We start from the raw sequence: 24,704 nt of genomic DNA, 5'->3' as shown, positions 1-24,704 counted from the left end.
TATCAATGACCCAAATGCTCAACTTCATGTCCAGAAGTTTTCCAGCATGTTGCTCTCATTTCATGTCTTAATTTTTTCTGCAAGATTTCTTATCCTTTCAGTACTTTGCATTTCTTATTCTTCATGTAAGCTAATCAAATGTGATGCTGATGATACAGGGGACAGGCTGTTTCTTACATGAAATGTTTGTACAGATAAAAGAAGAGATCCACAAGTGAGGATTACTGTCTGGCCTGTGGACAACAGAAAATATTTCATTATGTGGGAGAAGTCTACAACACAGCACTACTTTAGCACAAAGGCAAAAAATAGCATGCTTAAAAAATGACTGTGTCACTTGAAGTGTTAGGCAGTAAGTAGTATCAGAAAATTATTAACAATAAGAGATAATTACTGTTATCTGACTAGCAGATTAGGGAACATAAGTAAAATAAGAAAAAATATAACCAGTGCAATCATAAAACATCAAAGGCTGCAAGTTATAGGAAATGGCTGTTCCTCAGAGAAAGGTGGGAACAGTAGGCAAGGAAGGCAATGGAGTCATACAGATTTTTGAGACTCACTTTTCTGCTTCGTGATGAAGAGACTGCAGGTTAGCAAGTACTAGAAAATGACCAGCTATGTGAACAGTCATAATACAGTAAGCTGAATGTTATTGGCAGATTTATAAGATTTATAAGAAATTATAGGTATATAGGGCATATGTTTGTAAATATAACTGATACCATCTTAGAACAATTATTCCTTTATATCAGCCATTTTATGTATGGATAATGAGGGTAGATACATGTAAATATATGATGAATATTCTGTTCAGTGAGATTGTTTGGGAGATCTCCATCACTAAAGCAGAGTGGATTATAAAGGAGCAGATCAGTATCTTAAACTACGACAAACACTGTGTAACATACCACCCAGGCTTCAGTGCAGAGGAATTTCCACTGATCCTCACCATAGATAAATCCTCAATCCTTTCATTAATTTATTGAGTCCTACTGTTTCAGAGGAGACCACTGCTCACTGCCTGCCACTGCTCTAGTTGTCTTTTTCTTGTTTATGCAAATGTTTCCAATTCCCAGCTCGTTTCTTCATGCTACGTGTAAAGCATTTTCATTTCCTTTGAGACAGCACTTCAAGTCAATACATTTTTCCCTTGAAACATAAGAGTCAATGCCCAGTATTTTTTTTGTTTTCTGCTTAGAAGACCCTCAATGTATTCACAGATAATTGGTTATAAGAAAGCAGATAATGCCCTTAAAAGTACATCTATAAAGAATAGGAAATTGAAAAGTAAATCTTGGTCTGACTTAGTTGTGACAAGTCTCCAGCCTCTTTCACACTTGTTTTTTTTCCTGAGGTCCATACAGAAGACAATCACAGTAGGTGATGCTATATAGTCTTTCTCCTGGCATCTTGAATAATTTCTTTAGTCTTTACATACTGCTTTTTTAACTTCTTTGGAAGCAAAACCAAATAGGACTGCATAGTGTTCTCTGTCTTTTCTTAACTGCCCATGTTGCTTACCTCTCGGTACCTTTTTTGTTCAGTGATGTTTGCTGCTTCTCAATTTATTTGGGTTTCTTTCCTACAGCTCTTTTTCTCTGCTTGAGCTTTTGTTTGGTGTAGTTTTTTCCAATTTCCTTTATGCATGTAATTCTCTGTGAAGCTTTTATTTGACTTTACTTCTTACTCAGATTTCTCTTAATTTGCTACCAAGATTCCTTTAAGAAATAAGTAGATGCTTTGGAAATATATAGTTCTTCATTGTAAGTGTGTAAGTCTTAAGCCTCCATTCTGCAATTCATGTACTTCCTCCCCTGTCGTTCAATCCCAGCTTTCTGTTCCTCACTGTGTTGTGGAGTTTGAAATACTAGAGTGTGCAAATTATTTGGGAGAGGAACCTTGCCCTCCTGTTTAAACTGTGAGGCATCTAGCAACTTGTTCAGGTCTTCTTATAACTATTTTTCTTAAATGAAACTGTGCTGATGGATAATTAACATTAGTAACTAATACATTGCGGGGGGTTGATTTTTTTTGAGGTCACTAAAAGTGTCTTTAAATGCAGTACTTACGTCATTTGTTGTGGATTTCTCATCATTATTTGCAACCTTTCCGAAACCAAACTGCCTTGAATGACAGCATGGTAAATTTGTAGTACATCTTGCTTTTGGAATTTTTGGAGGAAAAATTAAGGTGAGTTTAGACATAGAAAGCTGCAACACAAAAGCAAAATTGGTCAGAATTTTTGAGCCTTTTAAGAAAGAATCACACTCCTTATAGCCTGTGGAACTTTTCATACTCATTTTTTGTACCTGTTCATTCTGTATAATGAAAAATAATTCTGTCTTTGAAGCATAAGGGTTTTTATTAATACTTTGAGTCAGTTTTAAATACCTTGCTTTTATATTTTTTGTACTCGTCACTTTGATTTTATGTTGTCAGAACGAATAAGCGATCAACATTTGTGCACTGTGCAGTGTTACAGAGTGGTGGTGTTGACACCAGTTTTGAACTACTGCACACATTGCAGCCTTGTAGGTTATTTCTTTTGCAGTCGCTTGAACCTTTTCTTATGCTCATGCCTTGAGGTATGATGGAGTTCCCAGAGGGCAATCGATTCTACTGGGCTGCCTTCCCAGGCTGGCCTGTTGTAAGCTTCCGAGCAATGTAGAAAAGTGAGTCCCCTTACCCAGAGAAGAAAGCAGTGTTGTGACTGTGGTAGGCAGAGAGCTTGTTGTATACTGTGTGGCACCACTGTGTAGCGTGAGATGTCTGATCAGCTGGGTAATAAATGTTATCCTTAAGTGATTTTGTTTCTTCAGAGAATACAAGGCCTGAGGACAATGGAGAGCTTCTTTTTCCATCACTGGCAGCCTAGGTTTTCCCTTGTTCAACAAGTCAGTGGAAACCCTTTTAGTCCTCTCTGTGCATAACCTTTCTGAATATAAAGACCCGTTAAGCAAAGGAAAAATCCCTTCCATCCTGGTTTTTCTGATACAGAGAAAATAATACAGTTTTCAGACTTCTACTCTATCAAGTAGCAGTAAGAAAATCTTGATACTGCGGGAGTATCTGTTCTTCCTCATTCCAGCTTTGAGTCTGGTCAGGGAAAGGAAGAAAATAAACATATTCTAATTTAATTATATTGTTAGCTATCTATTCATCTCATCCTTCTTGTTTTGTTTTTTTTTCGTCAAGGAAGAGGAGAATCCTGAGGACAGAGCTCCTATCTCCATAAATCTTTCAATATTAGATCACATAACTTATGCTTTGCATCTTAAGTCTGTTACATTAAAGTCAGCTATAATCCAGAATCTGTACAGTCAATGTAAAAATTTCCCTGCTATAGCCGCTTTGTCAAAAATGGGTAACACATTCTAGAAAACTAGGGGTTTTTTTACAATTTTACCTGCAGCAGAATACAGAAGTTGGAATAACCTAAACAAAGCAGTATTCATTAGCACTTACGAATGACTTCATCCTGCAGCTTTTATACTATTCTAGGAATGTTATTAAATTTCAGTGTATTTCAGTGTAAGCATCTGAACATTATAGGTGGCCAAGCAGAGAATCAGACTGGTTACAGTAACTTGCTAGAACATATGACGTCAGCTGAAGAGCTGCAAATAAAGTTCAGCACGTCTGACTTGCAGTTTTCTGCAGTTTTTGAAACTAAAAGACATTTTCATTTTAGTGTTTGCTTTTTACAGTTACTATTTAATCTTTTTTTTTTTTTCAGTCATTAGCCAGGAAGAGCTCAGAGTTATTTACCCTGAACCTCTGATAGATCAAGGAAGAAAAGGTGGTATTATCCTTTCATCCATAATGGCAATCCATACAGACTCTTTCAGTCTGAGTTTGACCAGCATTCTGCCTCCAAATGAGCAGATTTGGTGTAGTTTTCCTTCTAGGTATATTTGTGATTTTATTTTTTTCTGTACACTCAGCAATGTAGGTACCTCAGATTACAACTGTTAGCTGAAAGCATACATTTTCATTTTAGCAATATTAAAATAAAATAAGTATAAGGATTTTTTTCTCTTTAAAAATAGAATGGAAACTTTTTTTTGGACACATTACCTCGTAGTAGATCTGTGTGGACAAGCAATATGTTAATTATGTTTGCTTTACATTTAATAGCACTAGAAAGGAGAGAAAACACTAACACAAACCTAGACTGGCCAATTTTTCAAGATGAACAAGAGTAATGTTCTGTTATTTTACTTTTAAGCTGTGTATTGCTGATGGAAGCACTATCCCAAGGCTTCTGCCAAGCACCACTTAGTTTGTGTGATAGGGAGGATTGGTTATGGTCGAGCAAGTCTGAAAAATGATAAACTGACAGCAAATCTGGGATCATAGTTGGTAAGGCAGCTTTTGTGGTCACGTGCTTTTATTTGATGTGGTTCCTCATGTCTCCTGTGCCAAATGGTATAATGTACTAAAGTGATGAAACTGCAAAAGAAAAAAAAAAGTGAACTATTTACTTTAGCAACAAAGGACAAAGAGAATAGGGAAGGAGATCAAAGCCCATAACATGTCTCAAAATAAGGAAAAAGAGCAAAAAGAAAGGGATTTCTTTCCACATGCTTCAGGCTACTCTTGCTATAGCCTTCATGAGTACTAAACCCTTTCAGTGCTTGTGTAGGTCTGCAACTTGCTTCAGTTTCAAAATAAGGCAGTGAAAACTCACAAAGAGTTAAGGGTGTATCCTGGTAAAAGCAAGGGCTATAAAGTCTAAAGTCTACTTTCCATGACTCGTACATAGATTTGAACATGTTTTAACATTAGTCACTTAATTATTTTAACTGATATATATATATATATGTCCTTCCATGCAGAGACAAGTTTTTTGTTTATTTACATTTTCAAAGCTAAACAAACCTTCAGCTGTATCATTCATGATTACTGAAGTTGTCATTTCCCTATTTTATGTGCGTTTTGCAGAAAGAACATCTTAGATTAGGAACAGTGAGTGCAATCAGTATTATGTGCCACTTTCTTTTGATATAAAGCTCTTCAATGCTACATATACTCTGTATTCAGGGATAAGTATGGTTCTTACAGTGCTTAACCTCCTTCTTGAATACATATTTTGTACTCTTTCCTCCCTTGGAGGAAAAATAACTGCCATTATGCAAGGTATCTCCTTTTGAGAGCATGAAACTTTCCATAGATGCTCTTTCCTCTGGAATACTTCTTTCAAAGAAAAGCTTATGGAATTTTGGAAGATGAGGAATGGTAACAGGTAAAAGCAAAATACATACGTAGAGAGAGAGCAAAATATATAGACAGTATTACTGGTGTACAGGTGCTTAACTGCAGTATTTGTAACCTGTGTTACATAAATATGAACTGTGGTATTTTTATTCTCGTGGGACCCTGCAAGATGTAGGGGGTAGTCTGAAATAATCCTGATTTTTCAAACTAATCTCAAAAGTTCCCCAGAAATCTAGAGAAACCTTTTTCTTGTCTAGTGAAGTGATGTTTTTAAGGCAGAGGTAATAACTGTTATTTTACACATAAATACTCAAGAAGAAAAACAATCACTTCTGTAAACCTGTGAATTAATGCTATGCCTTTTTTAAAAAAAAAAGATCATTTTTTGAGAAAGGCTTTTTAGTGTAATTACAAGCTATCAAGAAATGGGAAAGAATTTTGCATTTATTATGCAGCCCTGAATAAATAGATCCATTGAGAGACAGAGCAAGTCACTTGGAATGCACCAGTCAACAGCAGAAATGTAAACATATTCCAGCTACGCAATCTGGACTTGTATTTCAGTGTGCCACAGAACAAAACTGCTATTAATGTAGGCTGACTGCTGCTCTTGTTGAATTCAGTACTGAGTCCATCACAAAATTCAGTTCAACTCACAGATCATGGATCAGAACTGCATTGTGTCTGGCACTCTGGAAAGCCAGGAAGGCAGGAACTTGCTGCAAAGCAGTTTATGGTCTGTCTTAAAAAGAGGTGTATGAAGTTTGTTTGGAGAGCCAAGTAGGTTTAGAGTAATAGTGAGTATGTGGTGGGTTGACCCTGGCTGGAGGCCAGGTGCCCACCGAAGCCATTCTTATCACTCCCCTTCTCGGCTGGACAGGGGAGAGAAAATATAACTAAAGGCTTGTGGGTCGAGATAAGGACAGGGAGATCACTCACCAATTACTGTCATGGGCAAAACAGATTCGACTCAGGGAATTTAGTTTATTTTCTTGCAAATCAAACCCAAGTAGGGTAATGAGAAATAAAACCAAATTGTAAACACCTGCCCCCAGCCCCTCTCTTCTTCCCAGACTCAAAGCACCCTGCTCCTGATTTCTCTAAGGCCTCCCCCACGGCGGCATGGGTATTGGGAGCTGTGGTCAGTTCATCACACATCGTCTCTACTGCTTCTTCCTCCTCATGGGGAAGATTCCTCACAGTCTTCCCCCTTCTACAGCATGGGGTCACTCCCATGGGAAACAGTCCTCCATGCACTTTTCCAGCATGAGTCCTTCCCCCTGGCCTACAGTTCTTTAGGAACAGTCTGCCCCATCATGGATCCCTCATGGGATCAATAACAAGTCCTGCCAGAAAACCTGCTGCATTGTGGGCTTTTCTCTCCATGGGTCCACAGGTCCTGCCAGTAGTCTGCTCCAGTGCAGGCTTCCCACAGGGTCACAGCCTTCTTCAGGCTTCCACCCACTCTGGCATAGGGTCCTCCATGGGCTTCAGTTGGATATCTGCTCTACTGTGGACCTTCATGGCCTGGCAGGAGGACAGCCTGTGTCACCACGGTCTTCACTACAGGCTGCAAGGGAATCTCTGCTCTGGTGCCTGTTTCACCTCCTCCCTGTGTTTCTTCACTGGCCTTGGTGTCTGCAGAGTTGTTTCTGTCTCATGTTCTCACTTCTCTCTACACCTGCAGTTGCTGTTGGACAGCAACTGTTTTTCGCCTTCTTAAATATATTGTCACAGAGATGCTACTACCTTGGCCAGCAGCATGTCCATCTTGGAGCCAGCTGGCATCAACTCTGTCAGACATGGAAGAAGCTTCTAGCAGCTTCTCACCCTGTAGCTCCCCTGCTACCAAACCTGGCCATGCAAACCCAGTACAGAATAAAACTCTTGAATCCAAGAGTTCTGTCTCCATGTTCCAATGTGTTCGTGCAACCATATCTCATAGATAGGTAGATATGCCGTGTATTTATGTTCACCTGGTACCAGTCCTAATGAAGTAGCATCCGCTAAGACTTTTGCTTTGTGAATGATGATAAGTTATAGAAAGCCAGTATCAGAATCTGTTAGAATGTTAGCCTTTAAAGAGTAGCAGGTTACTGGAAAAGAACTGTGTAAAAATCAAACACAATTTGGTTGGTTGTGCTGAATCTAGACTTACTCTGGCACATGTAGGATGGCAATATTAATTAATTTGTGTTAAAACCAAAATAACTTCATCATATCTCTGGGTGGGTTTTTTGTGTTTTGATTTTTTTGGTGGTTTTGATACAATGAATGTCATCAAACCTGATAGTGTGATTTTATGGTTGTTTTTATTCCTGGGTATAAAAATGTGTTTCATTTATGACGGGTGTGTAACAGTGATACCAAGAAGGAAAGCTTAATCACAAAGGCAAGATCTATCCTCCAACAGGCTTGGCTCTCTGGAAGGCAGGCCTGGTGTACAGGAATCTTCAGCTTGCACTGGTGGAATCTCTTGGCAAATAGAATTTCCTTGACCATAAAAGCTTTCTTAAGGCTTTTTTTTTTTTTTTTCCTACAGTTTTTCTTTTGATCAAAAAGCAGCATTAGATACTGAAATAGCCTTGCCTTATTTTATGTATTTCCTTGCATGCTTTACAGGTCTTCCTTCTTTGATGTTGAGTATGTCACTTCTTTCTTCAGCTGGAGGTTTATTACAAGGTCAAAGGAATTCTTGTAGCCTTTCACTCTGTCTCATGGTTGTGAAGTACAGCAAGTATGTTCCTTTGGCATGACAGACATGGTTCAGCATAGTCGAATCAAACTCAGCAATAGCTTCCTTACATGTTTAAAAATAAGAGATACATACCACTTTCATAAGGCAGATGAATGTTAATTGCAGTATGTTAATAAGAAGTTTTGAGATGGTCAGAGCAAGTTCCTGTGCAAATGAAGTGTTTTATTAAAATATTTAATAAGCATATTCTCTGACCCAGTAGAGGGAACAAAGGTGCTTGTCCACTCTTAATTTTCCCTACCCATAATTATTTCTGCAGAACATAAATTACATATTGTACAGCTTCATTCTGTTTTCAGAGCATAATTATACTAGAAATTCCAGCCTTCCTTCTGTGGAGGGACCTCTTTCTGAGAAACCACACCTCGCAGAAGTCTGTTTTTCATTTGAGAAGGGTTGAATTCGCACTTCTGTCAACAAGTTTTTATGGATTGACTACTTTCAAAGGAGGTGTATAGGCAGAATGGGAAACCTTTGTTCACAAATCATAATAATTCAGTTTGGAAGATGTATTGGAAGCTGATGATACAGGCATAGAAACTTTTCTGCAAATTTAATCTGTTAGAGATTACTCCTAATTTCATGCGTGCTGTTGTAACCAAGAGAGGAGCCATTAAGTCCTGCTGTAGTCATCTGAGCATCTCCAGTGGTATCTCCATGCTGGGAGGGAGCTTGGACTTGATTGCAAATAAGGCAAGGCAGGATGCAAAACAGACAGTACCATTTGCTCTGTGTATGAGGTTGGAGGCTTTTTGGATATATTTACATAAGCATTTAAGGAGTTTAATAAACTGAAAGCCAAGGCTTTAAAGTAAGGTACACAACCCACTTGTAACATACCAGGAGAGACAAGACTTTTAATTCTCAAACATTAAACACTGATGGATGCAGCACACTTTCAGTTTCCTAAAAGCCAATACTGTTTCAGAAGTTTTTCAATTTGGTAATAATCTCATTGGTCATGCTTCACTTTTTTTAACATCCACAAAGAGCAAAATTTTATTCCTGTGTAAGTAATATTAGTAAGAGGGCAGCAGCAAGAAAACTGAATTCTGCTTTAAAAAAAAAAAATCCTGTTCAAGTCTTACTTCTGCTGGAAAAGTTTGTTTGTTTTTTTAATGTTGCTGTGGTGTGCTCAAGGCTTTTTTTATTTTTTCATCATTGCATATGCAAAATCCAGACCCGCAGAACTGTTCCATGTGGTGAACAGTCTGCTGAACCCAGACTGTTTTGCCTGAGTAGCAGATTTCCATATACCTCATTATGAGTGTAGGTTTTTTTTATTTATGTAGAGCTCTGTACCTTCAAAGGGATGTAAGACTGTAGACCTTTATACCTGCTAAAGTGACATCTTATCAAGTAGTGAAGAGAATACAAGGTCAGGTCCCCTTGGAGAATAAGAGCCTTATTTTGCAGAGAACCTTCTTTCCAGCCAGTTTAATCTTTTATGGAAACAACATGTAAATAGGAGGCCACAAAGTAATTCAGCTTTTGAAGCTTTTAAATTTTACCCAACAAGGTTCTGGACATTTAGTGACTGGTGTAAGCCACAGTGTGTAATGCAAATTCATATATCTTTTGACTGTTAAAAGACTGTAAGAAACGTTTAGGCCAATACTCCAAAAAGAAAGTAGCATGGACTTCAGCAGTTTGTTGTCTTATACAACCTGATTTAAATAAAAAGTGCTAGATCTTTCCACACCAAAGAAGCTGTTATCCTCAGCAGCAGCAAGTGTCCTTCAGTCTTCCATCCTCTGATAAAGACAATTGATTAAGGTGTCTAAATACACCTCTGACATTATCTTATTTCTGTGGATTCCTACCATTCAGATTTACAGTCTGTGCAGGAACAGAGCTAATAACTTTGTTCATCTTACTTCCTTCTGGGGATGAACAAAATCACAAAATCAGGAAATACAATTGTAGAACAATGTAGACTAGAAAGAACCTCTGGAGGTTACCTGGCCAAGTGCCTCCTCAGAGCAGGGCCAGCTGAGATGAGCGTGCTTATGGCAGTTGTTCAGCTGAGCTTTGAGCACCTCTGAGGACAGAGCTGCCTAGCCCTTCTGGGCCTGTCTTCCAGTATTTGGTTGTTCTCACTATGAAGGTGTTTTTCCTAATAGCTAATCAGAACTTCCTTTGTTGCAACATGTCTGCATTGCCTTTCATCCTGTCTCTTCCGAGAACATTCGGGCTCCGTCTTCTCTATGTTTCTATTAGATAATTGAAGACATCAACAGACCTTCAATAACAATATGCCTTCAACTGTCCTCTTCAATGTCACCTCCCTCCCCATTGTTCTCTTAAGACTGAACAAGCCCATTTCCTTCACCATTCCCCTTACATCATGTACCTAATAAACTTTTGGGCTCACTGGCCCATTTATCTATTAGGGGAACATCTGTGTTGTACTGGGAGGCCCAAATCTGGAGTAGATGTCATGGCAGACATTTGCATATTGCCATGTCCAAGTTATTTTTCCTCAGTCCAAATTATTTTGCTTATTTTTAGCTGGTTTGACTTAACCTGGCTTTCTGAATAATTCAGGACTCAAAGTCCTCTCCTCCCTCAGTAAGAAGGTATCTTAACTACAGTGTTCCACATCTTATCAAAGAGAGGTAAGAAACAGAACTGTTTACAGTGAAAAAGCTGTTTCTTCAGAGAATGCTTTGCATTAGTGGTACTCTTGATTAGTTTAATTACAGTGGGTCATGGTATGACCTGGTTTTATAGATGGTATCACTCAATATTTTTTATATTGCCACAGCATAAAATACACTTCCCCATCATGGCCCTCTGACTTCAAGCATTGGGAAAGAAAACATTGTAGAAATCACTTTCAAATCCCAGGGACTGTACAAGTAATGTACTGTTAAATTAACTTCTATTTCTAGTGCACTTGGAGGATCGTCTGCCCTTCATATCCCAGCCTTTCCTAGTGGAGGTTGTCTTATCGACTATGTACCGCAAGTATGCCAGCTGCTAACAAACAAGGTAAGTTAGTAAAGAGAATTCCATTTTCCTTTCCCTTATGTGCTGCACTGTATTGCAGTAACACACAGTAGCATTTCCATAGAAAATGTTTTTCTTCTGCCAGGTAGTCCAAGCAGAGCATACTTAAGGTGAACTACTCTAAGAATACCTTCTTGATAAGAGTTGAGCACCTACGGAGGGCATCGAAACATAATGACTCTTTTTAGGTTAACAGAAGCATTTTGGATCAGATCCTGGAGTGGAATTTCCTTACTGTGACATGTTACAATTTAGAATTAAACGTCACTGCATCATACAGCACTGTGTTGTAACATACTGTTTCTAGTAAATACAACTGTGTACTTTGCCTACCATTTTTCCAATTGGAAGATATCTAAGTTCTCATACCATAGTAGTCATTGTAGGTTTTGAGTACTATTAGTGATTTTTTTTCTCAGATGTTTCATTCAAATGAACTGAATCAGCAGTCTACTTGGGTATTTATACAGTAAGAGCTACTTAAGGTTGCTGAAAAGGTTGTGTTCCGGTTAGCTTACTGTTTAAACAAAAATAAGTGAGTATAGTATTTTGAAAGCTTCTCCATTATTGAAGCGTAATCTTCAAAACAAAGCTTAGGGGCCAACTTGTAGGAATCTGTTAGAGAACTCATAGTTGTATTTGTGTATTATTTTTACCTTTATTTGTCCAAATCAGGCAAATAATTTTCTCTTTTAGAAGAAGTTCTTAAAAATGTGTTTCCATAATTATACTGGAATCTATCTTTAGAGTTGTTTTTGTTGTGGTTTTCTGTTAAAATTACTTTCTGTTTTTAAAATCTGCAAGTACACAGGACTGTTTTTATCCTTTCTTAAACAAAGTCCCTTTAGCAAACTTATCATATGTTTTACTTTTCCCAAAATAACATTTCAGATCCCACACAAAGCCTTCAAACTGTTTGTACAGTTCTTTTAAATTGAGTCTCAAGACTTTTAAAAAAAATTTAGGGAAGTGTTTGTCAGCCAAGGATTTCTAGTATTACCATAGCCAAAAAAAATTATTCCTGTTCTGTTTGTGTTCCGTAGGGAGAAAAGGCTTTTTAAATGTTAGTTTTCATTCTGTAAGGCAATAGGGAATCACATATGGAACCATATCCTAAGTACATGAAGTAGCCGGTTGTCAACCAGATGCTCTTGCAGCCTGGCAGCACATGCACTGTGTGTCAAACCCACGGTGAAGCCCTGTTCACACTGTTCTGCTAAGTAATCCCATTCAAGTCAATAAGAAAACATATATGGTGTGAGGAGAATTTGCTTTGGTCTTCCAAGTTTCACATTGTCAGATTTTGTCTGTGCCAGGATGGAAGTCTTTCAAAACCCAGAATGCCTCAAAAGTTGATGTTTACTGTTGAGTAGGTGGTTCCTTGAGTCAGCATGAAACCGCTGAGAGAGCTTAGTGTTGAGAAAATTTTGTTGGAGGTGCAGACTTCAAAAAACACCCAGGATCAGTTGTGATTTTATTTATTTATTTTCTTTTATAGCCTGAATGTTACTTTGACCCTTAACTGTCAGTTGAGGTAATTATGATTTGCCCCTTGTGGCTTCCTGCTCAAACTTCAGTGAGACAATGTTGTGCTTTTCTTTGCTCTTTATCTTGCACAGTTAAACAGCACTTCAGATATTTCTTTTCAATATTTTGTCTGTGCAAGATCCACTGTTTGTTTTAAAGGCATTTAAGGATTCTTTAGGGAAATCATGCAATTTAAATGTAGGATTCAGAACTACTACCATGCCAAACATGAATCTTCCTTAACAAGGAATATATGACTAGTTGGGAGCATTGGCTTCTTTTACCTGTTTATAGCTGTGGATTTGTTTCTTTCTTTCTTTTTTAAGGTACAATATGTTATTCAGGGATACCATAAGAGAAGAGAGTATATTGCAGCTTTCCTGAGTCACTTTGGAACGTAAGTTTTCTTTTGATGCATTATTTTCTGTAGCATGGGGGAAAGTGTTGCTTTAAGCACATGGTCTTTGGTTGTTTTCCGATGGACAATCATAGAATCATAGAATGGTTTGGGTTGGAAAGAACCCTGAAGATCATCTATTTCCAACCCACCTGCATGGGCAGGGACACCTTCCACTAGACCAGGTTGCCCAAAGCCCCATCCAGCCTGCCCTCTTACACTTGCAGTGATGGGGCCTCCACAGTTTCTCTGGGCAAAATGTGCCAGTGTCTTAACATCCTCTGGTCATTTTTCACAGAACAATGTGTGTGGATTTTCTCTCTGAAGCAGTATGGGAATGAAGTTCAGTGTTAATTCACCTCTGTGCCAGTTGCTGATCTGATTTTACAAGAAAATAGCTGATGATGGGAAAAGGACAGCAGGAATGTTCTTCTTGTGCAAAAAAAATGTGCTCATTTCTGAAGAAGTTCCTGGAGAGGTCTTACAGTAACAGGCAGTGCCTGAGGTGGGAGAACAGGGAAGTAGCTACAGTTCCAAGACTTGCAGGAGCCAGAAACCACTGCTTGGCGTAAAGACAGGACTAGGAGACCAACTGCTCCGACCAGCGAGCAGTATATTGTCTCTTGAGAGAAATGCCTGTCAGGTTGTATTGAATTCCTGTAGTTTGGAGGTACGCAGCATGACATGACAACACATTTGCTTCACAAATCAAGTAGTCAGGGATGCCTTGGCACTGTCAAGGGTAGGCACTTTGGTTTCCCACCTAAATCCGCACTTGAGCGAGAGTTCAGGAGCTGATGCAACAATGACTACCTGACCAGCAGTGCCATACCTCACTGCAGGGAGAGGGTTTCTGCTTCCAAGGAGTGATGGTGCCAAATGACATGATTATTCGGGAGCCTTTAAATCTCAGGTCTCTGAAGTGAGGGTAGGAAGACAGGTGGCTTCTAGCACGCACCTGAATTTTATAAAACTATATGTAGATAATGGTGACTTGAATTGGGCATACGAGTAGATGGAGTCAATACAAGCTTAGTCCTTATGAAAACAAGATATTTCTTTTTCTTCTGAGAAAACTACAGCATAGAAACAGCCCAAGTGTGCCTATGATTTTATTCCACTTGCAGAGTGGTTCATGAGTCCTGATACTGCTTGAGAATTATCAATACTGACTCTTCATGATTTAAAATTTTAATCCATCCACTAAACAAGTCTCTTAGGTTTCTTTTTTTTGTGTGCACTTGTGGTTTGCTTTTTTTATGTATATGCTTTTGAATTTTCAAATTTAAACTCTTCTCAGACTGCACATTTTTATTTTTACCCTGTCACTCACTACAGAGTTAATATATTATCTTAATCTGAGTAACATACAGGGAATTTGTGTGATTTTATCAGTTTAGTATTGCAGATGCGTTAGCAGGTCTCCTTTCATTCCAAGGTGTATTTATATAAACTGAATATGGCCTTTCTTCAAGTAAGAAACTCTGATACCAGCATAAGTAAGAAGGTTATTAAGATGAAAAGTTAAAATAATTTTCATTTAGCTAGAAAATTTTAACTGTTAATAAATAAAGCAAAGACTGGAAGTTTCTGAACAAACAAACACAACACCACTCCTTGTAATACAGAATGTACATATTTATTGCTCAGTATTAGAATGAATGGTAGGTAAAAATTGTATTAATTTTTTTATTATTTTTTGTTGATAGTGGTGTGGTGGAATATGATGCAGAAGGCTTCACAAAGCTTACTCTGTTGCTGATGTGGAAAGATTTTTGCTTCCTTGTTCACAGTGAGTAACTCTTTGCCTCAGGCATAAATGTCTATCCTCTCGAAGATACAAGTTCAAAAGGGGAAAAATACAATTACAGGAAACAATTTAAAAGTTTTAGCTATTTTTATCCAGTGTTTAATGTATTTTTGATGTGACCATGATGCTTTGAAAACACAAAATCCTGGTTGTATTTGGAGAAGAGGAGAGGATCCACATTGATAGTGTACTGCCTGTTTACAGAATGCCAAAATCATGCTGGAGAGGTTTTCTGGTAATTTGACTCAAGATTAAGTCACAGTTATAACTCCTCATGTCAAAAATTTCAGTAATGAGGACCAATGCTATACATAACATGAGAACACCTTCAAATTTCTGTAATTGTCAGGAATTAATGCATTCATAGTGATAATAAAGACACATTAGTATAGGGAAAATACATTAAATGAGAAATAGTATTATGCTGTCATTAGGAAACAAAAGTTATTCCTAGACTGAAACTTTGCAGACAAGACTTAACAGTTTGCTACACTATATATAACTAGACTTGCTGTCATTTACATTTTTAGATCAAGATTGTATTACTTTCAAAAGACATTCTTAAATAAATAAATATATAGGAGTTACTTCATGCAGAAATTAGTAGGTGTGTGTTTGTTACTGTCTTGTATATGTTAACTTTAATAGCAATTATTATTTTTCCCTAGGGTAAGGTGAAATTCACAGGGAACAAACATATTTTGGTCTGGGGAAATTCAGTCATGTTACCCTGTATTTTTGATTACCACACCTTCTCAGTTAAAAATAATTACAGTGCAATCTGGGCAGCTGCAACACTGGTGTTTGTTAACATTCTAGCACTGGAATATTTCAGATTATGTCATTTTTAATTGTGGGCTGACTTTTCATGTGGAAAACTAATGATGTCTTAATGACATCATAGAAATTTGTCCTGGAGTTTTTAAAGCAAGAAGTGGGGTTGCCATTGTTCAGAGAAGTCCTTCACACTGTGTTGTATTGGAGATAATAAAAAATGTTCTCAGTGATCCCTTTGTTTTCGTCAACTAAGATTTCCAGACAGCAATGATGATAAAAGGTCTAGAAAACTCAAAATTAAAGAACTTTTTTGTATTAGTATTATTTACTTGGGGGAAAAAAAGAAAAAAAAACCTTCATATATTTTTAAAAATTGTTCTTATCACATCTTTACTTACTCTTCAACTGCAGTTGAGAATTGGTCACTGGGCGGTTTTCTTCCATGATATGATGATTCTTTATGGACAGCCTTCTTGAAGAGTTCTTACCTTGCTTACTCCCCAATATGTTTGCCATAATTTTATCAGTGTTAAAATTCCTGTGGATTTGATTTTTGCTATGGGAAAATATAACTAACTTATTAGAAGTGGAAGCAGTTAGATTTCAGGGCAATCAGAATTCAAATTTCTCTTAAATAACAGAGTAGGTTTTAGCTGGGTAATATTCACAGTACTCAATTTAACTGGAATGAAGGCTGCAATTATAACTGAATACTTTATCACTATGTATTAACCCCGTGGCCTTAGAAATCATGCAGTGGCTTAGCTGTGTAAGCCATTGCATCACCCTCTTGTTGAACAATCCACTGCAAAAACATTTATGTTCCACGCACTGAAGGATATTGCAATGAAAGGACTGAAACCTGCACTTCATTTCCTGAGTGAAGTAATGCAGGCTTTCATCTCTTAACCACTGACATAACTATGTATGTTATGGTTGAATATTTAGCAAGCATCTAATAAAATGTCTGGGAGAGATAGCTGTAAGTTGAAAACTGTTCTACTTTTTATATTTACTATAGTAGGTAAAGTATTCAGAGGAGAACAAATAGGTAAGTATACAGCAAGCACCGTGGTAAATGAAATGAAAGGAGCCATAGTACTAGCATCTTAATTTTGGGCTTAATTGAAAATGTAAGTAAAATAAACCCTAACATGAGTTATGTTTCCTTTAAAAGATCCATTCATAGATTTCAAAAATAACATTGGGGTGTTTTTGCAACTTTTTGCATGCAATGTTACAAACTTACTTGGAAACACATTACAAGTAAAGTTGAAATTATGTAGAATAGTTTTATTGAGTAAACTGAATTAAAGATAAGAGAAATGGGAAAATAGTTCTGGACTGCCAAAGCCAAATAACCTCAGAACAATTTTACTTGATTAAAAATAAAAATAATTTGTTACAGAGTAAAGAGCAAAGTCTGCCCTCCTCTGCCTTAGAACACAGAAGAGATACCTAACTGCAGACTTAATCATTAGGCTAATGTAGCTGCTGAAGTTATTATATTAGATCAAAGAGCAGTCAAAGGAACTGTTGCTTTGGTGGTTTAGTTCTAAAAATTGATCAAGTGCTTTCAAATATATGACAGAAGAAATAAACATTCAGAGAAGTTTATGCATCCACATGGAAGAGGAAATTATTAACCAAATTTAGTGCTTTTGATATTGATATTGTTTATTAGTAAGTCTCAGTACCAAACTTCGTTAAGTAAACTTCAATATACTGCTGATCTCTTTCTCATTTGTAAATCAGCTATGATTAGGTTTTGGAGATAGATATTTTTTCATATTCTTGTTCCTGCATACATTCTGTATATTTATTCAGTATATAAATATAAACATAGGTTACACTATCTGTGCACAATTAAGAATGAAGTAGCCTTATTGGTCTGGAGACAAGAATAGGACTCTTGGGCAATCTGTATATAGACTTTAGGTTAGCAACACAAAGGACATTGACAGAAGTCTGACTAGTTGCAATAACAAATGAAACACTGCTTGTCTTAGTAGTTATCTGTTTAAGACATCTTGAAAAGCACAGATAGTAAACTAAAAAGGTTTTGTTTCTTTGAACGGTATTTCAGGGAGTACAGAATGTTGGAAGCTGCCAGCATTTGTAGCTTAAGTTTGTGCGGGTTCTCAGACTTAGCTGAAGTTGGTGGGAACACTTGCTACCTTGGTTAACTGCAAGGGATTTCAGCTTCTCTGTTGGGTAGTGCCAGTGATCTCGGAGGTCCAATGTGCTGGTCATGTAACAGCTGGAGTTTAATTAACAAGCTTTCTTCCTATGGGACTGCCAGCTGAAGGTTTTGTCTACTCTTTTAGCTATCTGTGCAGTAATATGGTTACCTCTGTCAGAGAACAGATCAGAAGTAGTCAGCATCTCAGTGAGGACATTTATACACAGGAGAGAGAAGCAAGCAAAGGGCCAAGAGCATTAATGGGGTTATAGGAGCATCAGGGCAGACACCCACTTCTAGATTCAGGGTTTTTTGGTGGAAGTCATCAAGCCAGCCATTGATGCATTCTTGTTTGGATATTGCTATCTGCACACATTTGTCAGCAGAGCCATTTGTGCCAATGCAGTGAACTTGCATGGTTTGAATTGATGGCCTGAGATAAATAACTGGGGTTTAATCACACAAACCTCTTCTGAATCTGGATTAGCATATCTGTCCACAGGTTCAGAAAGCTGGTTGGAAAATAAAGACCACACAGAATTTTTGGTAGCCATGTTTGTCAGATGAGGCTCAGGTGGGGGGGTTCAATAGGACATTTTGGAAAAGATCATTAGTAGCTGAAAAGACAAGTTTACACTACTGTGCTGACAAAGTGCAGTTTATTCCAGTAGTGTTCAGAGAAAGAGGAATGTGTGCCCACTCACTGTAAATAAACAAAATGGTTTGGAAGAAGTAATTTGTTCTATCAGTTCCCTTTCCAAGCAGAAATCACTCATTAGGCTTTAGATATTGTTCTAATCATCTAGTACAGCAACAGTAATCCTTGGAATGTAGGTAAATGTTAATTTTCCAGGCACCTGGTGTAGTTTAAGATGTTACCTGCCCTTTAAAGGAGAGTGCCCTGCCTCTGGAAAGTTAACAGAACAGAGCTAATGAGTATTTGTCAGCCCCTTCATCTACTCGTTCTGCAGCTGTTTAAATAAACAAATTAGACTTTGTGGTAGTAAATGGCTAGCAAAGAGTTTTCTGAAAGTATTAAATGGAGGATTTTGCCAAGATGGACGTGTGTCTGATCACTAAGTGCTTGCTATTTGGGTTTAGGAGAGCTTATGTGAGAAGACAGAAGTATTTTCTTTCATCTAAGATTGTATTTATTCTTTTTGAAATTGCTTCTGCAGGCTCCTATTTGAAAAATCACATGCCTACCGCAGTAACTCACAGTCCCCCAGATAACAAAAATGTTTAAGAAATACTTGTTTATCTGAGCAATTTGAAACCCAGAACATGAGTCTGTTTCATGCAAGCATTCCTGTAAATATTTCAGTAAATCTTTATGTGCCTCTAGTTTTGACCATAGAGCCATCTCTATTACATAGGACCTGTTGATCTTGTTAAATGTAAACGTGAGAAGTAGCTAATATTTGTTGTTTTGATACAGAATTCAATGTATTTGGAATATGCTCAATGAATCCTGTGTGCTACTGGAGTATGATGAACCATTTGAGTGGGGTTGGTAGTTTTAGAGATTTTTTTATATTTTGTTTCAGTTTTCAGTCATGTAAGGTTTGCTTACCTACCTTTTGGAAGCTGAAAATAAGGTAGCTTTAAAGAGTTGCTGTTCTTCCTCAATATCAGTGCCTGGCAGTCATCACAATTAACACTTAAAGTTCCAGGAAAAAATCTTTTGAGGAAATTAAGACTGCATTGGCTCTACTTCTTCAGGGAAGTTAGTCTGATTGTGAAAAAGAAGCATCTTCAAGAAAAAGTAGGGAAAAATAACCTGTTGTCTGCCCCTGTCATCTCCTGAAAAAGGGCCAAGTGTTGAGTGGAATATTTATATTAGATCCCTTCCGTGAGCATTTATCTGACGAGGTGTTTTCACTTCTGTACATAGTGCTTTTATTTTATTCTTCTAATTGTTCCTTAAATGAAAATGGGTATTTATGACTCTGTGAAAACTAAGGGAGAAGGAAAAAAACAAAGAATACAATGTGAATAAAAAATCATAGGACAGTGGAGTGATGCCTGGTACTGTCAGGAAAGCAGGATAGTTGAGCAGAAATGTCAAGCATAACAAAATACATGGTTTAGGATCCAGTGTGAGACATTCAATACTGATAAAAAAGGTCTGCAAAGGTTGTATAGGGATGTAATTTTGTTCCTAAATGAGAAACTGAAGATTAACAAAGCCCCAGTGATGTTAAACTGGCTGGCAGAACTAAAAAGCTGTTTGGATCTAATCCTTGGGAATAATTTTTTGACTGTTCAGCAAGCAGATAAATGTCTCTCATGAGGGGATCTTTTCCTCTGACTCTCAGTGCTTTTATTCGGTACCATATATTTCTTTGAATTTGATCTTGAAAGTTCCTGAGCATGTGTAATTCTGCCTACACCAAAATACACCTGAGCAAAAGGGGTCTCTTCAAAACTTTTTACGTTGTTTAATCACCACAAAACAAAGCATTCTCTGACATTTCCTGTGTAGTGAGGTGTACAGTTCTGCATTTAATTAGTTGTAGGCAGGGGCTAATCCTAGGACTGAATTACAACATTTGGAAAATTAATTAGCATTTTGGTGATCATTTTTCTCTGTTGCGTATTTTTCTCCTGTTTCTTCTAAGGGATGCTGCCAACTACATTTAGTTTAAAATTTATATTGAAAGCTGATAATTTAATTTTTGTCATTAGAAGTATGTTAAATATTGTGTTCCTTTGATTCCATTCTGGGTATTTATTTGTACGTGAGCTGAATGAGATTTTCCATATTTAGGTTTTCATAATGGATGCAAGTGAACATGAAAACAGAGGTTTCCTTTTCCTCATTTTCTGTTTCTCCGTGTTCATTTTGTAATCATGTCACTCACTGTAAACTAGTTTTAGGTTTAATATTTAAAATTCTGCTAAAAAAGAGAAGGGACACAAGGCAATTCATAAAATTTTAAATGAACAGGAAACAACTGTTGTGGTAAGAACTATGTTTTACGTGATGTCCCTGAGGACTGGAGGAAGGCTAATGTCATCCCCATCTGTAAGAAGGGTTCAAAGGAGGACCCAGGTAATTACAGACCCATTAGCCTCACTTCAGTCTCTGTAAAGATCATGGAGGAAATCCTCCTGGGAACTGTCACAAGTCAATTGAAGCACATGATTGGGAAAAGCCAACACAGATTTACCAGGGGCAAATGGTGCTTGACAAACCCGATCGCCTTCTATGACAAAGTAACCAGCTCGGTTGATGCAGGGCAAGCGGTGGACATTGTCTACCTGGACTCCTCCAAGGCTTTTGATACAGTCCCCCACAGACTCCTCCTGGAAAAACTGACTCATTACAGCCTTGACGAGTGGTCTGTGCAGTGGGTGGGGAACTGGCTGACATACCATACCCAGAGGGAGACAGTAAATAGTTCCTCCTCAAACTGGCAACCGATCACAAGTGGGCTTCTCCAGTGATCAATATTGGGCCCAGTGCTGCTGTTTAACATTTTCATAAGTGACCTGGATGTTGGGATCAAGAGCACCCTGATGGAGTTTGCTGATGACACCACGATGAGTGGAGAGATTGACCTTCCAGAAGGGCGAGCCACCCTCCAAGATAACCTAGACAGGCTGGAGGAGTGGGTTAGCAGGAACCTTATGAAGTTCAACAGGGAGAAGCGTAAGGTATTGCACCTGGGAGCATGTAACCCAGGAGTGCAATTCAGGCTGGGATCCACCTGGCTGGAGAGCAGCCCTGTGGAAAGGGACCTGGGGGTCTTGGCAGATAACAGGCTCAACATGAGTGACCAGTGTGCTGCAGTGGCAAAGAAAACCAACAGGATGCTGGGCTGCATCAACAAGGGCATCACCAGCAGAGATAAAGAAATCATCCTGCTCTGCTTGGTGCTTGTCAGACTACACCTGGAAAATTGTGTTCAGTTTTGGTTCCTGCTCTACAAAAAGGATGTGGACAGGCTGAAGAGAGTCCAGAGAAGGGCCACAAGGATGATCAGAGGACTGGAGAACCTACCCTATGAGGAGAGGCTGAGGTAGCTCCATTTGTTCAGCCTTGAGAAAAGAAGGTTTAGGGAGACCTTATTACCCTCTTCCAGTACTTAAAGTGTGGCTTCCAAGAAGATGGAGACTCCCTATTTACAAGTAGTCACATGGAAAAGACAAGGGGTAATGGGCACAAGTTGCTCCTGGGGAGATCCTGATTGGACACAAGAGGTAAATTTTTCACCATGAGGACAATCAAACATTGGAATAGTCTCCCAAGGGAAGTGGTAGATTTCCCCACGTTGGACAGTTCTAAATCTCAGCTTGACAGGGTGCTGAGCCATCTCATATAAGGTATAATGTTACTTAAAAAGGTGATCCTTGAGGTCCCTTCCAACCTAGCATTCTGTGATTCTCTGAAGTATTTTATGATGCCCTTACATGCGTGGACTGGCAAAGCATTTTTAAATGTTACTTTGCTGTGGATGTTACCTTTTTAATTTCTGAGAAACATACATATTTGCCATACCTTTAAAACTGTAGTATATTGCTGCAAATACTAATTGATGTTCTTCCAAATGGACTGGAAGGTTTTGTAATCACTTCATCTAAAATTGTGCTTTTCAGAAAAGTGAGCTATTGCTTTTTCTTATCTAATAGATCTAGAGCACTGCTACTATATTCTGAAGTATATGGCAGATAACTAATAAATTCTAAGAAAAGATGCCTGAGATAGGGAAGTGATATAATCCTGTTTTATCCACCCAGTTTTTTAAAACAAGTGACTAGGTTTCAGTGTCATGAACAGAGCTGAGGCTTTAGTACCAATCATGGTGCTTTTTCTTCTTACCCTATGTCTGTGTTTGTGTCTGCACATTTTGACATCATCTCACATGGCATTCACAGGTAGTTTTTGTATAAGGTGAGAACTACATTAAAGTTGTGAGATACAGTGAGTTGAAAATTGCTCATAATAGCACGTAGAAAGGAAATACTTTGTTTTCAGTCTAGAAGGGAGATGATGAGCATGGGTTTAACAGGGATCAGTCCTAGAGTTCAGTATCAGGCAATGCTTTCAGAAGAAAAATGGGGTGCTGCTGAGCACCATGTTACTAGAGATAGGAAATTTCCAAAAATAAGAGCTGCATCCAGGAAAGAAAGATTTTCTGAATCTTTTTTCCCTATCTCCTTCCTCTTTCTCCGTGATGACAATTACTTTGTCATCAAAGTAAGCTTTGGCTGAGAATCGGTATGTAACACTAGGACACAAAGGCAACTGCTCCATGCCTTTTATGAAGTAGATAACTGTAATTTACTTTTGAATGATAATAAGTGCACCTTAATTTAGAGGTGGAACTGATCACAAAGATACTTCAATGTCTAAATGAGGGAAGGAGGGGTTGCTTAAATTGCTTCTTTGTCTCCTTTGTGATCAGTTCCCCTGCCCCATTCAGCAGCAGTCCCACATTTTCCATAGTCCTCCTCTTGCTGTTGCTGTTCCTGTGGCAGCCCATTGTGTTGTCCTTAACTCCCCTTGCCAGGTTCAACTTGAGGTGAACTTTGAAAATCCTGAATGGGTCCTTGCATGCTCAAAGAGTATCCACATCTCATGTGCTTCCTTTTTGGTTTTGAGGTTTGTTTCAGGAGATTCTTGCTCATCCATGCAGGCCTCTGGCTTCATTTTCTGCTCCTTAGGATGAACCATTCTTGAGCTTGGACCCCTCTTTTTTCCAGGACCCTTATCCCGTAGGATTCTTCTGTGGGAGGAGCAAGATCCCTGAATGCCCCAAAGGTTGCTCCTTGAAGCTTGGAGTTGTGATCCTACTGTTTATATTGCCTCATCCTCAAATGGAGTATTCACAAGGGAGCACCAAAAATGACTAGAAAGCATGGTTTAAAAGACTGTGTTTCACAAACTAGTTCTTTAGATCATTAAAGGACCATAGAGGGATAAGCCTTTAGAACTGTGAAAGCTGGCATCAAGGGCAAAAGTGATAAATTGTAACATTCAGGAGTGGGAAGAAGCTATGGGCCTGTATTGCAGTAGAGTAGGTTTAATTTTAGCTTTAAAAATATCTGGAGTGACTTAGTTGTGTGGTCAGGTTGGGCAGGATTACACTGTGTTGTGATTTGAAATCTGTAAGCCAGCGTGGATCAGAGCTTGAAAGGACAAGATAGCGTGTGTTAGCAAGGGATCTTTTTGTGTCAGCAAGAGGTCCTCTGACCTGCAGGATAATGTCACACTGATCACAGCTGAGAATTAAATTAAACACTTTCCTTTCAAATCCCAGGCAGTGTTTAAAACAAGAAAAAGAACTTATTTACAAGCTTCATAAGTTTAATAGATTATCAGTGAGAGAAGCTTGTGGTTTTGCACAGCTGCTCTTCAGGTGAAAACATACTTCAGAGGTCTTCCTGCCCTGCTGGAAAGTAACGTAGAACTTCTCAGCATTTAGCAAAGCATCTGAACTGGGAAAGCAGGAGGAAAAGATTTTGCCTTTTCTCCACCAGTAACGTATGATGGTCACCAGCCTGTGCCAAGAAAGGACACAGCTTGCCTTTTATGCCCATCACAACTGTAACTGTGTTTAAAGTGTAAGCTTCAAGCAATTCAGATGGAGAAGAGGCAGCTTTTAGTAGCTTCAATCTCATCAGCACTTAGAGAAGTTACTATAGAAACTGTTACAGCAGAAACAATAAAAGGAAGCAAAAACGGAAGGGGGAGGGAATTAAGATCTTAGAGAATTTGGAGTAAAAATAAAGTGAAATACATGTCACAAGCTGAAGCTAGTGAGGTAAAAAAAAAACAACCAAACAACCTTTCTTCTAATTAAAATAATCATGGTTACAGAAACTAGAGAAAGAAAAGACCCATGAGGCCATTATGCCATTTATTTGGGCTCAATATAGAACCAGCCTTATGAGGAGAGGCTGAGGGAGATGGAGAAGTGGCTGTTCAGCCTGGAGAAGAGGAGGCTGAGGGGAGACCTCATTGCTCTCTACAACTACCTGAGAGGAGGTTGTGGTGAGGCGTGTGTTGGCCTCT

General features: G+C 38.3%; 1 protein-coding gene across 3 annotated transcripts in view; it reads left to right on the top strand.

The window, feature by feature from the left end:
• Positions 1-24,704, top strand: part of BABAM2 (BRISC and BRCA1 A complex member 2) — a 172,982-nt gene that overhangs the window by 118,358 nt on the left and 29,920 nt on the right. For all 3 annotated transcript variants that reach the window (XM_051614076.1, XM_051614075.1, XM_051614077.1), the window contains exons 8-10: positions 10,873-10,972; positions 12,844-12,914; positions 14,624-14,706. In XM_051614076.1, coding sequence (XP_051470036.1) covers positions 10,873-10,972; positions 12,844-12,914; positions 14,624-14,706 — 254 coding nt within the window. The remainder of the gene's footprint in view (positions 1-10,872; positions 10,973-12,843; positions 12,915-14,623; positions 14,707-24,704) is intronic.

This window comes from Apus apus, chromosome 3 (genome assembly GCF_020740795.1).
Source record: "Apus apus isolate bApuApu2 chromosome 3, bApuApu2.pri.cur, whole genome shotgun sequence".
Taxonomy (NCBI): domain Eukaryota; kingdom Metazoa; phylum Chordata; class Aves; order Apodiformes; family Apodidae; genus Apus; species Apus apus.
Note: the sequence above shows the minus strand (reverse complement) of the source record. Positions and strands in the feature narration are given on the sequence as shown.